At 39.1% G+C, this 16,861-nt stretch overlaps 1 protein-coding gene across 6 annotated transcripts in view; it reads right to left on the bottom strand.

The window, feature by feature from the left end:
• PARD3B (par-3 family cell polarity regulator beta) overlaps positions 1-16,861 on the bottom strand; it is a 422,878-nt gene that overhangs the window by 40,866 nt on the left and 365,151 nt on the right. For 5 of the 6 annotated variants that reach the window (XM_086750624.1, XM_086750623.1, XM_086750625.1 and 2 more), the window contains one exon: positions 7,252-7,387. In XM_086750624.1, coding sequence (XP_086606750.1) covers positions 7,252-7,387 — 136 coding nt within the window. Of the gene's footprint in view, positions 1-7,250; positions 7,388-16,861 lie in introns of those variants that run through there. The other variant, XR_015258893.1, reaches the window with a different exon arrangement.

The raw sequence follows: 16,861 nt of genomic DNA, 5'->3' as shown, positions 1-16,861 counted from the left end.
ATGGTTGAGGTTGAAAGTTGAGGAGAGCTGGCCTTGAGCAGAAAAGTCAAACTCACGTACAGCACCAGCCTTACAAGGTAAATGGAGTTCTCTTTTCCCGTATTTTGTGCTTTATTTTAATGCAGTCTTGATATTAGATTAGCATCTGCACTACAGACCTTCGACTGGGAACTAATAAAGTTATCCACCCAATCTCTCCGTGTCTGAGTCAGTGACTTTTTCATTTTAAATAATTACAGCAATGTCGCCTGTTTGTTGAGAAAAATAGAGCCTTTATAAATTCATAGATAATTGCTCATACCCAGCACCCAGTGATACATTCTAATTACTTTTCACACCTTGGCTGTGAAGAAAGCTTGAACTTTTTAGTGTGTTTAACTGCAAGACAACAATGTAGCCGGAGCACTGACACCCTGCCTGCTGAAACTGCGCCTAGGATGGAATTTAACAAGCAGCTCCGCTAATGCATTTTGCAGTGAGGAACTTCAGCAAAATTCAAGACGACCCAAGGCCTTCACCTCAGATCTTGTGCTGCAATAATGAGAAGTGCTGTATAGATATACAACAGAAGAACTCAATCCAGAAATCAAAAGTAATCAAAAGTCCATTATTTCAGTTGGCTTCTGTCACACACTTACTTAACTATAAAAATAAAAGATCTGTACTCTAACAGCCTCAATGACATAGTTGTATTGCTTTACCTAGCTTCTTTCAAGCTCGACCCTGTTCTGCACACGCTGGGCAACTGTTGCCGTTTGCCTCACTGAGGTCATTCTGCTCTCCATTATGTTAAATGGACAAATTTTGCAGTCCTTTGTCAAAACTGCTATCTGTTTTAGTGGGATGTTATCCCCAGCAGGCAGAGCTGGACAGTGACCAGCATCTTTAGAAAACAGGGTGCTGTCTAGGGCAACAGTAGCTAGGCAACTCTTTGGATCATCAGTATTTTTTAGGGAAGAGATTTCTTTTTAATCAACAACACACTGAACAAGAACATAACCCAGCAAGATTAAGCTGCGAGAATTCAAAAATAAGTCAACTGTGTCAGCATCTATTTGATAAATGCACCTAACATCTGGTAGTAAAGGCAAAAGCTTGTGCCTAAGAAGGGGTCAAATTTGAGGCCCGATATCAGGCCTGATCCAATAAGTACCTGAAGTGCATGCTTAGCTTCAGACATGAATTTCAGTGGCATTACAGACTTGTGATTAAAAAATGAGCATTGTTGTAACTGGGGCCCCTTTCCAGAAGTCGAAGCAGGCCTCTTTCTAATGGCCTCAGGAAGAGGAGGTCAATTTTAAAATGAAACCTACTTTTCCCCTTCCTTTTAGTCAGATCCATAAGCAGCTGTATTTGATTCTATGGTATGCGGGGCACTGACTTGCTAAGAGTTGGGTCCAAGCTGTCACAGAGAAGTACACATCACTGAGGGTAAGGGAAGGCTCAAAGTGCAATGTATTAGCTTTAGCAAGCCCACACACAAAGGCTCAGTACTAAAACCTCAATCCTCTTCCACCTTCCTCACAAGATGCTGGCCTGAGATTTGACAGAATGCGCACACATGCTCGGGAAAGCGGCCACACAGCCACCGATGTATGGGGTGATCAACAGGTAGACAGAAAACCATTAAAGCCTATACTGGCAGAAGCTTGCCAAAACAAAAGCAAATCACAAAGACCCAGATATCATGCTACTCAGAACTGCAGTGAAACCAGATTACAGCCTAGCTCTGAAAAGGCTATTTCTGTGTCCATTCAACTGTGTCCCAAAGGATAAAAGCGGCAGAATTGTGGCCTATGTGCACAAACGCAGTAACTGTTCAGCGTACTATATAGCACGGATTACCTGTTCACAAACTCCCTCATCAGTATAATCACCAGTTAGAGGTTTGGTTCTTGCCTCCCTAAACATACTGTCAAATTAAGAAAAGTATATACAACAGAAAACATCTAGGACCCTTCATATCCCATCAACGTGATCTGCGGCAGCTGTCATGATCTCTGTGATGCCCCACTCAAGTTCTCCATTTGGGCAACATCAGAAGAACCTCTCCTAACTGCAAGGGACACGACCACTGGCACATGTGTTACTGTGGAACCTCTCAGTGCTGTGAGCCAGCAAGGATGGCCACAGCCTGGCAGTACCACATATTTTTGTCTAATTTCCTTCAACTACTTATATGAAGTAAAAGAAATGCTCAGTGTTTGTCCTGCTCAGAATCACCTTCCTGCATTGAAATACAACAAAAAGCAGCTGTGTACCTTGTGGAATAGATGGCATAATGTATTTCTGGAATTCACAGAATATTGTAGGGTATAAACAGTGCCAATGGGCTTTGATAAGACGACATATGGCACCAGAACTGTTTCCCTTGGTAAATAAGAGTGTCAGCATGAAGACATGAGCATTTCAGACTCCCCTCTGGCTTGGATAATCTATGCCAAATTCAACCTTTGTGTAAGTAGGAATGACTCCAAACAAGTTACAGGACTCACTCTTTATTACTAGTATTAATGGAATTGCATTTGGCTCTACTTGCATGTGCCATTTGGAATAATTTATTTTTCACATGAGGTTTGGCAGGGATTTCTCAAAAATAATTTCCCCCCAAACCTACCCCTAAAAGTCAGCCTGTAAATTTCAATATCTCTCTGCTTAGCCTGAACAGCTCTTCAGAACACACCCCAATCTGAAACCTTCATTATACAGAGATAAGCAGGGACCATAAAAAGTTCTTGATTGGTAAGTTTATCATACATCCTAACAAAATGTTTAACATATTCTCTTAATTAATATTTTAATAACATATACACAAATACTTCCAATCCATGGTTTTCAAAGCAGCTATACTCTAAATAAGTTATTGTCTTTTTTTTTTTTTTTAATTCAATGTTTTCTGCTAAGAGTCTGTGGGCTCAGAAAGTCTGGAATTCACAGCAGTTTCTGCTATATGGTTTCACATAGTACATAAAATTGTCAGCTTCTCCCATTGCGCTAGAAGACAGGAATGTTATTATTTTAGAAGTCGGAATTTTGGTTTCTAACCATGGTCCAACACAAACGTCTGTGCATTTTGGGAACCTAACCTATTTGAAATGCAACATCCTGAACCTGGAATTAATTGATCATGAAAAGTACAAACAGCTCCTTATTCACCCTGAAGCAAGTGTAGAACCCTTTGACACATTATGGAAAAATAATGCAGTTCTTAACGCTCCTTTTTTTGTTCTGGTTGATTTTTAGGCTTGGATCCCTGCCAGGCACACAATAAAGTACTTGGCCTTTAGCACAGACAGGCATGATTCTTCTTTCATACTCTCAACCGGGAACTGACAAAACTCAGTACGTTACAGACTTGTTTCAACCAAAATGTTCACAGCTAGTATCCAGAGACAGTTTTTCTTATATCTTTAGGTTATTTATCAGCTGGCAAATCTGATCTGCAAATAGCAAAATGGCTTTTAGAACCACTAACATAAGGTTTAGTACAGTGAACCTGATGCGGTCACTAACAGGTGAAGAAGTATTTGCAATGTGGCCAGTGTTACATGCACTCCTTGAACATACATTAAAAAGAAGATAAAGTTTCAAGGATTTACTGTAATCTTGAAGGAAAGAATTGATGTTTTAAGTAACTGGATTTGTACAAAGTCTATAAGACAATTCAAGTAAATCCTCAAATAGATTATGAATTCCTCATTATTTAAATGCTGCTACATGTAAGTACAGATGCTAACTACACAGCTTTGTCTTGACAGCTCCTTCTGTGTTTCTCATGATCCGTTATTAGTCTGCGACTCTAAAGCCCTGAAAAAGTACATCCCATGAAAAAGCCCTCCAACTCCTAGGCAGACTAAGTTCTTGGAGCTTATCGCTTACACAGTTCTCTCAGGTTCTGAGTGATACTGCAGTATATGATAATACTACATAAACATATTACACCTCTTTCTGTACACTCAGATTAGGTTTGTATAGGATATGTGCGTGAGAGCTTTTACCATCTGATGTCCCAGAAAGACGTATGTACGCACATGCCTAAATGCTGTCTTGCATTGATACTTCCCAAAATACACTTTAGCTGAAGGGGGGAGTGGCAGGGGTGGGGGAGGAATCCAAAGGATGCAAAACTCACCAACAAAACAAAGCACAAAGGAACTGAAAAAGAATTTCAAAGGATCTGGCTCTATAGCACAAAAAGTGCTATATACACATGTCTGTTTATGGAGACACACTAAGCTGAATTATTCAGTTACTTACAAAAAGAAAAAGAACAGACTGTGGGGAAGGAAGAGCAGAATGAAGGCGCAAGAGAGCAAAAAACTCATCCAGCAACAGATGAGAACAGAGGAGAATTGGAAAATGGATGCAGGGGGGAGGAATGGATGATGAGAGAATAGCAGGCCTATTTAAAATGAATTTTTGACCTTATTTTAAAAACATTTATGAATCCCAATTGCCTGTCATGAGATCATCTTCTCTTACAATGCTAGCTTTTCAGTCAGCTCTGCACTTTAACTTGATTTATCCCACTTTAAAAAAAGTAGATTGTTAGAAACACCCCTTCTGTTAGAAATTCTGTCCCATTACAGCGTCAGCTAAAGGCTGCTTGTCAATGTCAGCTTTATCAGAAAGAGATACTTTTGGAGGACAAGACCCAGAGTCCATTTCTGAGGCTGTTGATTTGTGATGGGATAGTGTCTTCTCAAATTATCCTCTGTTATTTCCCAATTTATCTGCATGTTTCATGAGATGATGGGAAGTGATTATAGCAGCTGCTATACATTAGAAAGACATCTTTTAGAAAAGCTGGCTTAGGTAAAACAGCTGACTGACAAAAACAGAGAAAGAACTAATTGAGTATTAAAAACACACAGGGAGACCCAGCATCTCCTTTCCAGATGCAGCTTCCCTGGTGCCATAACCTCCAGGGTTAGGAAGGAAGAATACTTATACCAGAAAGTTTTCCTCCTCCTCAGCTGTCTGTTGACTCTTTAAAGAAAGACACGACATCCTGAAGATTAGAGGAAGTTTTTATTTATTTACAATTACGCAATTAGTCATCAGCATGTCTCTTCACTGATGAGTAAAGGTGGAAAAAAAATCAGCTGTTGTTCAATCTGTGTTACCACAGTACTGCTGAGGGTTAGCAGCCCAAGGTGGAAAAGACTACAAGGCTTATAAAGTATCTTGAGGACTCTCCTGTCAAGATGCTTCTTTTTAATATTTTGATTCTATTTTTGTTTCTTCTTTTCTGTCTGAATGGATTGATGTACATATGTATTTTAAGGGTAAAACTACATGTCAGAGTAGAAATTTCAGCCATGAGTTGAAACAGAGCAAGCTGGGGCCACAGTATTTTCCAGACTGAAAGACAGTGCCTACGAAAGCAAGGCTGGATGGATCAATGGATGATATAGTTGCAGTGAAGAGACCAGAAGTCTTTGAAATTTGTAAACCACTTTAACAAGAGGAGCTGTTGCAGCAACAAGCTTCAGAGTATTAAAGCCCTCAAGGTAAACTCTGATCTTTGAGCAGACTGCCATTCCTCACAACAAAACCATTTAAAAATATTCTGCATTGGAAGGACAAAAAGAAACAATCCTGGTGCCACGATTATTAATCAGTTCAAGACTGAGATACTTAAAGCTCCCTTTCAGGTGCTCTGATTAAGGACAACTTGCCTCACAGGAAAAGCAAAGCTTTGGAAATCAGTAATCTCTGGGCATTATACCTAATAGGAAAGGCTTAAAAAGGATTACCTAGAAGAAACCTTTGCGAATCTTAGGAAACTACACTGGACCATAAATCTCAGCCTCCTCTGAGGATTAATAAAGCTTTATCAGTTTCAGATAAGAAGTAGAAATCCTCAGGCTGCTGAAGAGGTACCACTGGCCCCGTCTGGGGCCTCTGTCAGGACACTTAACATGCCATACAGTTTCAACAAAGACACATTTGATGCATATTCTCATTTTAGTTTACAAAAGCTACTTCAGAAGAAGAATGGTAGCTACACAGATTCCCAAATTTGTGTCACAAAATTTAAGGCAGTAGATTAAAGTTAACCGCTCTAAGGAAAGAATTATTTTGCTGAAGGTGACACTTTTGGTAACTGAATCAGAATAATATATACAACATTTTTGAATGAACAAATTGAATGAACATAATGAACAAATATATAGGATAATTTATGTTAAAACACTCCTTTGAATTCTGTCTCTCTGTGACTGCAACGGAGTTAAGTCTTGCATAGGATTTTTTCGGACTACAACCCCAATCATTGAAGATTTCATTTCAGCATTCACTGGAGGACATTAAAACCAACAATGCTAGTTCAAACTTCAGGTATTTAGATCCTTAAGATTTTAACATAATTCTATCTCTTTTTGAACTAAATTTTCAAATTTAGCATAAATTGCATCTTATCAAAGTTACTTTTTTGAATGTTCATTGCTTACAATTACCTCTAAAGAGACAGAGTGCAACTTTGAAACCTGCTCAAGCAGAGCTCTTGAGTGCCACAGTTGTGAATCCATAGACTATAGCTGTTGCAATTATTTAACACATTCAAAAGCCTAGCACGCTTGATTTAATCTCTGGTTCTACCACAGGTTACTCTTCAGTAGCAGGGTAGGTAATATGTCTCTGTGTGGTGTGACTCCTAGATGTAAAATAGGGAATACAGCATATCTGTAACAGTTCTGTAGTGTTGGTAGAATATTTTAAGATCCTTTGAGGGGAGAGGAGCAACTTACTCCATTTTTCACTTTATAAAAGCTACTTACAATTTATTGTGGCCCTATTGCTACTGTCCGGTGTGCAGACAGAAGGGCAGGAGCAGACACGCCTCTATCTCCTTCCTCTGACTTCGCAGCTAAGCACAGTTAGAGTCTGCTCTTCTAACGCCCTCGTTAACCCAGGGGATCACTGGATGAACTGTCAGAGTACCACAAATCCAGTTGAAAAGCCTTGATGCTAACACATGTGAGAAAGTTTGGCAATGACTGCATATCTTGGGCCTAAGAGAGGAAACCTGGGCCGAAATCAAACAGTGAACAGAGAAGTTATTTTTAGCCAAGTTTTCAAGTTATTAATGTTCTCTTTGGTGGGCTGGCATTAATGATTTATCCATTTTTACAAACTCTTCAAATTCACGTCAAGTTGACACAGGATTTCTGGAAAACACAAACAAATCAGCGCCTTCTGCTAACTCTGAACGCTGCAAAAGCACTTTACATCACGTTGTGGACCTACCCAGCGCTGGTCGTAATCAGACGGCTGTGTTCTTCCTTCGTCGTCCTCATAGAAAGGTAAGCCTTCTCGCCTGGCCTGGTGGTACTCCTTCCGCAACTTCTGGATACGATCAGCATTCCCACCACCTGTGCAGCCACTGAGAAAAATAAAAAATGCTAAATAAAACTCCTATGCACACACATATCTAACACTTACCAGGCACCCACATGAGTATACACACAAAACCGTAATCTGGATTACGAACGTGATCCGTTCGTAATCAATGGATTATGAACATTTGAGTCTCCTCACTTGCATAGTGCCCACTGGCCCATATCATGCTTATTTTTGCTTTCCTGTATTAATAAAGCTGTTAATTGTAAACTTCGTGCCCATTTTTAAAAAAGATTGTCTCTGTCCAAATAACTTAACAATTCAAGTACAAGACAAGAGACAACAGATGGATGCAGACAGATGGGGAGCACAAGGAAACTTTCAACATTCCTGTGAGCAGCTATAAATGGCTATCATATTTTAATAATAATGATGATGATGATGAGAAGCTGCCAGAAAAATGTTTCATTTTGCTCCCATGCTAAATGTGGAATTTCCCTAAAATTATATTTGTTCAAGGTAAAGAATAGACTATATTCACAAGAAGCACAGAAAGGAGTTTTATCTTATAAAAAACACCCCCCCCTCCCAATTATACAAAGTACTAAAATACCACCCATGAAAATACAGGGGAGGCAAGAGAGATGGGAAAGCACACTATTAATTTTTAACACTATTTTTTGTAAGTGGTAATTAAACAGTAATCCACTTCGTAATCCACAAAGACTCACTCGTATGCTGAACTGCACATGCTGCAACCTGCCGTGCTAAAGCTAGTGGAACTGCTTAGTTTGTCAAGTTAAACACATGCCTGTCTTTGCAGATTTTGACCCTGATGAGCCTTCCAAAACCTTACAGCTGGACTTGTACAACTGTGAAAGCTCAAGCTATACCTGGGAGGATTAAAAAAAAAAAAAAAAAAAAAAAAAAAAAAAAAAAAAATCCTGAAAATGCCTAAGAATTCAAAAGAACACAGTCACATTGAAAAGAATAAATTAAAAGTTTCCCACAGCTATTTCCAGCCATGCTCTAGTCAGCACCCGGGTGAATACTGACTGTATGGCTCAGTAGCATTTACTGGCATTCACAGGGAATTGTCGTAGAACTTATTTGTGGCCGCTCCTAAACTCAGACCATTGTTATTGCAGCACATCATCACATATTCTCTTCATCTGCAACCTTAACTCTGCCTCACCAACAATGGGCCAGAGATACAGATTTATTCACATGAGCACAGACTCTGCGGAGCATCTTGTCACACTGTACTCCACCAGGAGTAGGCCAGAATCCTTTTACAGGATTTGCATAGCAAATTGAATTTGGAGAGCACATACAAAAGACTGGACACAAACCTATCAGTTCAGTAAGTAGCCTCTAGTATCTAACAGCAATCTAGATTAGCAATCTAATTAATAACAATGAAGGGAAACTCCATGTAGGGTGTAAATGCAACTGAATATGCAGCCAGGATTGGAAATGTTTACTTGCAGCATCAGTATGTTTCCATGAAAAACCAAACACTTGAACTACTTGCCTTCCCTGGATCCTAAATCATCCAGCCCCTCTACTCTACTACATCCCAGAGGTTTCAAGCTTCTCTGGCTGACTTACCGAACTCTTCCAGAGCATATAAAATTTTTCTCATGATCTGCCAAGACAGTGCAGAAAGCCTGCAAAACTCTGTGGACTACTGAGAAAAAAAAAAAAAAAAAAAGTACATTCCCTTTTCCCCTTGACTCCTTCCACAGATAAATGCCTTTGTTCCTCGCATGAATTCTTGTCAAACAGTGGAGAACTATTTCCAGTTTGCAAAACACTGGAATTGAGGACTAGCTAATGGGAGCTATCACTTAGAAAAGCGAAGCTTGGTCCACAGCTTATGAGCAATACAATACCTGTGAAATCCCCTGACTTTACTTGTGAGCACAGATAAAGCATTTAATTAGGGCTGCTAACATACAGATAAGGCCCACAGTGCAATGTTGTCCCTGTTGCTCTGCCAACATCATTACCCAAAGTAGCACCAGCTAAGAGAGGGAAATGCTGAAATACAGGCAATGGGTTTAGTCCCATTCCAGGCAATCTGGCTCCCTGCAGCTCTCTGCAAACTGTATTAGCACCTGCCACCAGTGGCCTAATGGCCACACACCCACTTTCTACCCACAGGTATTTTGGCTGAAGTGGTAATCTGAAAGTTCCACACAGGTTTTTTTTTTTATTTATTTTTTTTCCTTTTTAAAATTAAATCTGAGATTTTGATTGTAACAGGCAGTAACAGCAGCCTGTGCACCATATACTGCACGTCTCCTGCAGCTGAACTTCCTTCTGCTTTAAACTCATCTAGCCAGCAAACGGAAGTAGGTGCTGCAGAGATCACGGTGATTATATCTATTAAAAGACTGGGCCCGACAGCTTTTTCTCTGGCAAACTTCTGCCACACCATATTAAAGTACAAACCCTAACCATGAGAATGAGTAGGAACATTTGAATGAAAGATAGGAGCACATGGAAAGTTAACCATCTGGATTAGTGTGAAAACACAGGCATAATCTCTGTGGAAACAAGCAGCTCCGTGAAGTCTGATTTCCTGTGCTTCTCTCCTGTGGGTTCTCTGGTGTCCGATAATGGGACTGAGTTCACACTGCAGCCCTTCTCCCTCGCAAGGGCCTTCATCTGGGCCTCTCCAGTAGGCTGCTTATTTTCAGGAAACGTAGCGATTCAGTATCTTTTGAACATGTAATCACCTGTCAAGCGTGGTCAAAAATGGCCAGCAGGTTCAGAATTTGTCAGAAAGGTGGGGGGAACAGGTTGAAAGAGAGTCGGTCAGTACATCAGCTTCATTTTTTCACAAAACAGTTGAAGCTCCACAGCTCTCCCCCCCCACCCCCATCACTGCTTATAGGCACAAAGGTAAAAGACATTGGCTTTTGAAAGAGCTGCATATCTAGCTTACCATGAAAATTTTACCCACTCCTGAGTAATACGAGATGAATACGATGCCCTGTGTAATGCTCATGAAATAGTTCCGAATTTAAAGTTGGCTTCTGACAATTATGGGAATATATGAACCACATTCAAACTCACCAGATGAATTCAATCAGCACTGTGCAAATATCGCATACATAATCTATTAGTTTACCCCAAAGAAACTGAAGCATTGAATTCAAACAGAATGAAGTCATCAGTAATAAAAAAAAGAAACTGATAAGGCAATATTAAAAAAAAAACAACACAATTTCCCAAGATTTGCAGAGAAGATCATACACTGACTGTAAACTATTCTCCCATCTGCCTATAAATACATAATTAAAAAATATTGGTTTGATCAGATAGCAATTCTCAGACAGGCAAACAGCAGATGAATACCAGTTCAAATGTTTCAGATGCATGACTATTTATACTGAAAAGGAACCTGAACTTACAGGAGAAATATAAAAACAATACTCCAATCAAAGTCAATTTATATTAACGAGACTTGCTGAAGCTTTTCATGAAGCCTAGTAAGTACAGCAGACAGATTTATTTTACAGTAGCTGTACATTTAATGTAGTGCTCCTTCCTTGAGGAGATATAAATATTACAGTCCTCATCACATCTACAATTTTGTGCAGAACTCACTTTCCTGACATGGCTTCCTGCGCTACACCTTCTTCAGAGAACCGCACAGCCACACGTTTGCCATTCCCCTCCACCACCACGTGCTTCCAGGCTCTAACATTTAATCCACTCATGGACATCTTCCTTGTCACGAAAGAGAACCATCCACTATGCATTTTGCAATTGATTTCAGAACAATTTCCTAAAATTGTGCTACATGTAAGGAGATGGATTCAAAAGCAGCTGGAATAGAACTTGAACCTTTTTGGGGAAGTTTTAAATAATGTCTACATGGGGGAAAAATATCTGAAACTTTACAGAAAGTTTAGTGAAGACTCAGGTGCTGATTTCAAACAACAGTAACAAAACCTGTCCAAAATCCCATGCCACAAACAAGCTTAAGAGAAATTCAACAATTCTTCAAATAAGCTGCACACACTGCAAGGATTTTTTTTGGGAAATAGAAAAAATAAATAATAAATAATCTTATATGAACATTCAAAGGAGGAAAAAGCACATTCCTGTCAGCCATTCTGTAGTTCTGCTAGATACAATCCTTTCAAATCAAAGCTTTTTTTTTTCTGGCCTGGGAGAAAGGGGGGAAAGAAAAAAAAGCCTGTACGACCATTCTAACCCACACTGCTGGGGCTATATTACCAACTGGATGAACAGCCACCAGAAATCACCGTCTTCTGCCCTGTGCCTGAATCCGTCAGAGGCACCATACGGATCCCATCTTGCCCACCATGACTGTAAAGGGACCTCCTACAAAACAGCCAATCAATCGCTACAGTCAGAACAGGCAAACCAAAACAAAAAGGAAACCATAATTTGGCACAAGCTAAGTTTCAAGCGATCTCTAACATTAAGTAAAACATGACCGGGAAATTTCATTCCATCTCTCAAGAGATAGATGAACAAGCACCATAGCAATAACATTATATACCTAATATGACAGACAAGTTATTTTTTCCAAAGAATCAAAACATCATCACCAGTATTTAATAAATATAGCTCAGGCTTTGCACAATAAAATCTCCCCTCTGTTCTTCTTCTGAGTCGCTAATCTAAATTCCAATTATTCAGGTTAAAAATGCTATTTTTAAAATTAGTAACTTCTTACTGCAGCTCTCTAGGTAATACAAAATTATAAACAAGCGTTGCATATACAGAAGAAGATGAACCACTTGAAGTTGTATATAAACATACATTCAAAGAGGCAATAAACATTTTGTTTCCAGTGGTTTTCCTAAACACATTAATATTGCACAGGGCTTTTTTGCCAGCCACTTCTTTCAAACGCTGATTTCACTCAGCTGACTGTCAGCCTCTAAACAAACAACTGGTGCTTCCAAGTTTAAAAAAAAAAAAAGAAAAGAAAAGAAAAAGGTTTTTTTTTTTTAGTGAATATTCCATTAATAAACAAATCCAAGACAAAAAGAGATTCACAAACTCAAGAAAATGGACAATCTTCCATTCACAATCTGCTATAAAACAAAACTAATTTCATATACTGAAAGGAACACAGTGGTCGGCAAAGATACACAGCATATGGGAGTTCGACAGAGCACGTAAGAGTATCTTTCACTTAGGATAAAACTTTCATTTTGAAATTATAACAAATAAATATTTGAGTACATTACTCTTTCAGTTCCAGCCCTTGTCTTTCTACCCTGAAGTATTACATTGCTTATGAAGATATTTCTGCAACCTCAATAGCAAGAGAGAATAAAAGGAATGGTGGGAAGAGATAAAAAGAAAATAAATGATAAGAACATAATTCTACAATATTTCAGCTTTCATCTTTGTCAACCACCGAGAGAAAGACAGTTTAGGAAGAAATGAACATTTGTTCTTCTTGTATGCACATGAGTAAATGAATGATATTGCAACAGAAGACTTGTCAGAAATACCTTTTTGACACCACTGATATTGCCTTGCAGGCTCAGGAACCATCTCTGATGTTCAGCCAGAGTCAGCCTGGGTTTTGGCTATACACACTCGCTGAAGACCCAACTTAAGAATGATGTCTTTCTAGCTACTGAAACCACACAAATGGTTTCTCGGTCTCTGTAACACTTGCTCTCTTGCTCTGGGCAGGAATATACCCTATGTATACACAATTACCATCTTTATCAATGGAGAGGGGCCCCAGTAGGACACTTGTTTTGGAAATCTGGGCAAATTGACTGGGAGGAAGACTTTGAGCCCAGTTCCATTTAGACAGGACTATCTTGAGACCATCTGTATAGATGGGCTGACATGAGAAGCATTAAATGAATATGTTTCCCTCTATCTGTATGTACATAAATACACAGAAAGTCAAGAATCATAAACAAACTGCAGGAAACGATACCGAAAAAGCTATTTACGCTTATTTGAGTTTATTTGAACTTGTATACTAGAGTCCCTGAGTCTTAATCTGCTTTACAATATTTAAAAAAGCCGTAACCGTGCTTCAGTGGAACACATGCTGTCACCTTTCAATTCTTTAGGCTAACATAAAAGCAGTACAACCACTTCTGTCCAAAAGGTCAAAGACTCCTAGGGCAGCACGACTACCATTTGTCTGGATGTAAATTGACTCCTATTGACCCTGTAACATCACTACTGACCTCTTGACATTAGGAGCTTAGTGGAAAGAAAAAAGATGATATTCTTAGGTTCCTACAGACTCATTAGGAAGAAAGAAGGAAAGAGAACCTTGCATGATATGAATTAGCAGTGCCATTAACCTTTCCTTTCCCCAAATAGCTCATAATATGTTTACGGAAGCCTCAAAAGAACGATTTGAAGATTAGGACCAACAGATTTGTATCACTTTCAGTTTTTCCAAACTGTTTATAAAATACCTCAGTGGCTTGACATAAAGCGTCCTTTTATGTTTCCCTCCCTTCACGACATACAGCACCTTTTCCTGTTTGTCATGGCAGATGGCCGAGCCATTCAGATGAGCATCATCTTTTCAATTCAGGCCACTTTTCATCTCCATTACTCTCCTTTAGAATTTATAGTGGATTACAGCTGGCCAGAAACAATGGGAGTTATAGCTTAATTGTTTGCTTTATGAAAACAAAATTGGCACACCGAAGTTTCACTTCACCATAACAGCAGACATAGTATGTGCTACTCTAACAGAAACAGGTTATTTGCAATCAAGTAGGAAGGAAAGAAAAAAAGGGGACATTTTTTTGCTTGTAGCCAGCTTGTCATCTTTACTTCAAAGAAAAGACATTTTTTCCTTTTTTTCTGCTCAATGTATTGTGCCTCATCAAGGAAGGCAATCACTAGATTTTTAAATAATAATAATAAAAACGATGCCTTACACTTCAGGCTGGTTAATGGCAATGTCTGTTTCTGGCATATGACCAGTTTACTGCTGTCTTGTTGATCTGAGATGTGCACGTGTCTCTGAAGGGCTAGGAAAGCAGGGAGATTAGGGACTCGGCTGCTGACAACAACCAAACTCTCTATAAACAATACACAATGAAAATAATGAAAAACAGATTTTCCTGGTATTTTCAGTAGCCTCTAGACAATGCAACAGTTTCTGGTTTCTTCACTAAAGATGATATAAATTATGCCTTTTATCCATCATGCAGAAGTCACGTGTGAGGCATAATTGAGGGCCTTCTCTCCAAGGTAATTTCTTCTGGATTTAGATGGCAAAGTACTTAAATTGCCTTTTTTGGCACTTTGTACTACAACACTGCTTGGGAGGGGGTATTTTACTTTACTGATGTAAAGCAGCTGGCATATTTAAAATAGATAGGTCACATCAACACAGAGCAGATTTTCAGCCCTCCAAACTCCATTTACAGCAGCTTTAACAATTCTACAAAGCAAATGTTGAACGCTAAACTCCTGTGTGGCAATGTAGCTCTATTTCTTAATGACTATCACACCTGCCTGCAACTGGCAGCTAGATTTTTTCACTTGCAGACTATTGCTTTTTCCATTACAGTTTATTAAACTTATTGCTAAAGCTGAGATAATAAGTACTTTACAGACTTCCAATGAATTAGCCATTCAAGAGTCCCTCAGGAATTCCCTTTAGCACACACAAAGCAAAGGCAGGAGGGAGAGAAGGTGACAATTCAGTGCAGTCTTAATTTCTGTGCTGCCGTGTGAGGGGAGAAGTGAGGATCTAAGAACTCGCTCACAGTAGATCCTGCTGCCCATGTTCTAAAACATATTTTGTTGAAAACTACAAAGCCTGAGTAACTATCAGTTTTCTCCCAGAAATTACCTCTCCAAGTTCCACACTAGAGACCATCCTGCTCTTCGTTACACACATGCAAATCTGTCACTCGCAGAGTGGCAGCAACTAATCCTCTGTGTGGTTCGTTTTTATAACACCTGGCCTAGGTAGAAATGAGGTAGAAAGCTCAACCTCAACTCAAAAAGAAGTCTCTGTGTCTGCAATCCTGTTATAGATATAGTTTACTTCTTTTTTTTTTTTTTTTAAGAAATAATTTATACCATGTGCAAAGCATCAGGGGAAAGTATAGATCTCATAGCCAACACGCATGCTTACTATAAAGTTGCCTTTTTCGGGTGTTTTTAATGAATGGTCACTATGAGGATAGCATTAATCCAGCATTAGGACTTTTACGGGAAAAAATACAAATGCAATTTATCTTTTTTAACTGTCAGCTGCATTTCTAAAGCTTTAAAGTCTGTAGCTTTCAGCGGCCTTTTGTCTTTCTGCCATGGCAGGAATATCTTGGACAGCTCTAAGAGCTTTGTAAGCTATCTTTCTCAAAATCCATTAGCTAATTCAAGGAACCTAATTAGAGCTGCCATTTTGATGGAGCATATTGAATGCTCTGTATAAACTAGTAACACCATCAATGTTTATTAAAAATTGCAAGAACCAAAGCTTTCAGTTTCATATAAATATTAATGGACAGATACACAATACTTATTGAAATACAGACAGCGTTATGGCCACAGAAATACACACAGGTATGCTTACAACCCAGTGTGATGCATTTATTCACAAAGGCTGAAGTACGGAAGCAAATCTAGGGACAACTTTACACACACTGTTGAAAATTGACTGGCTTCCATTTACACTATCCTTATGTGCATTAAAGGAAGCAAAGCACACTAAAGATGATTTGTTTCTTGTGTTTTTTCTTGAGTAGTGTGCTGACAATTTGGAGTGTATTTTGAGCCCACCTCAAGAATGCACTCCAGCTGGAACTGTTTTATCACTCCTCTTAAACCAGCCACTCCAATCGCTGTACTTTGTAGACATTTACACATATTCCAGTACTACACAGTTTAAGGGCATCCAAAGATTCAAAGGGAATTTGCACTGTAGAGCTAAACCTCAAATTTTGCTGTAGACAGCAACAAAATCGGTGACAGGAGCCAGACATCTGGAGCAACGCTCTCCTACATTCTACCGCGTAGAAGCCCAATGAAAAAAGAACTCGCAGACAACGATACAACACATGAAATGCTGGCCATTCTAAGAATATATCAGAGACCTAATTAAGTTAGGCTGTACAAGCATATGCCTTTGGCTGCAGAAATAAAAAGTTTTCTGGCTACTTCACAGCTTCATTTTTATCTTGATACTTCATAAATGGAACTACAGAAACCTCGTATGTTACCATTTCAGTCTGACGTACATTTTCATACACATCTAACAGTGCCTGGATTCTATTTATATGCACAACTAAATATACGTGCATAGAAAAATCATTGGATTTGCTACAGAAAGACAGCAGATGTTCTTACTAAGCCACTGGCACATGTAAGGTGAAGCATGTAAGCCTTATAAGGAAAGCATTTAACGTTCCAACTACAAGCTAAAGAAAAGCAAAGACAACAAATGAAATTATTTCTAATGTATCTTACTAGCTGTGAGTGCAACGCACAGCAAAATGAAAGCACCGTTGAACCTGCT

Source organism: Chlamydotis macqueenii, chromosome 6, assembly GCF_036417535.1.
Source record: "Chlamydotis macqueenii isolate bChlMac1 chromosome 6, bChlMac1.mat, whole genome shotgun sequence".
NCBI lineage: Eukaryota > Metazoa > Chordata > Aves > Otidiformes > Otididae > Chlamydotis > Chlamydotis macqueenii.
Note: the sequence above shows the minus strand (reverse complement) of the source record. Positions and strands in the feature narration are given on the sequence as shown.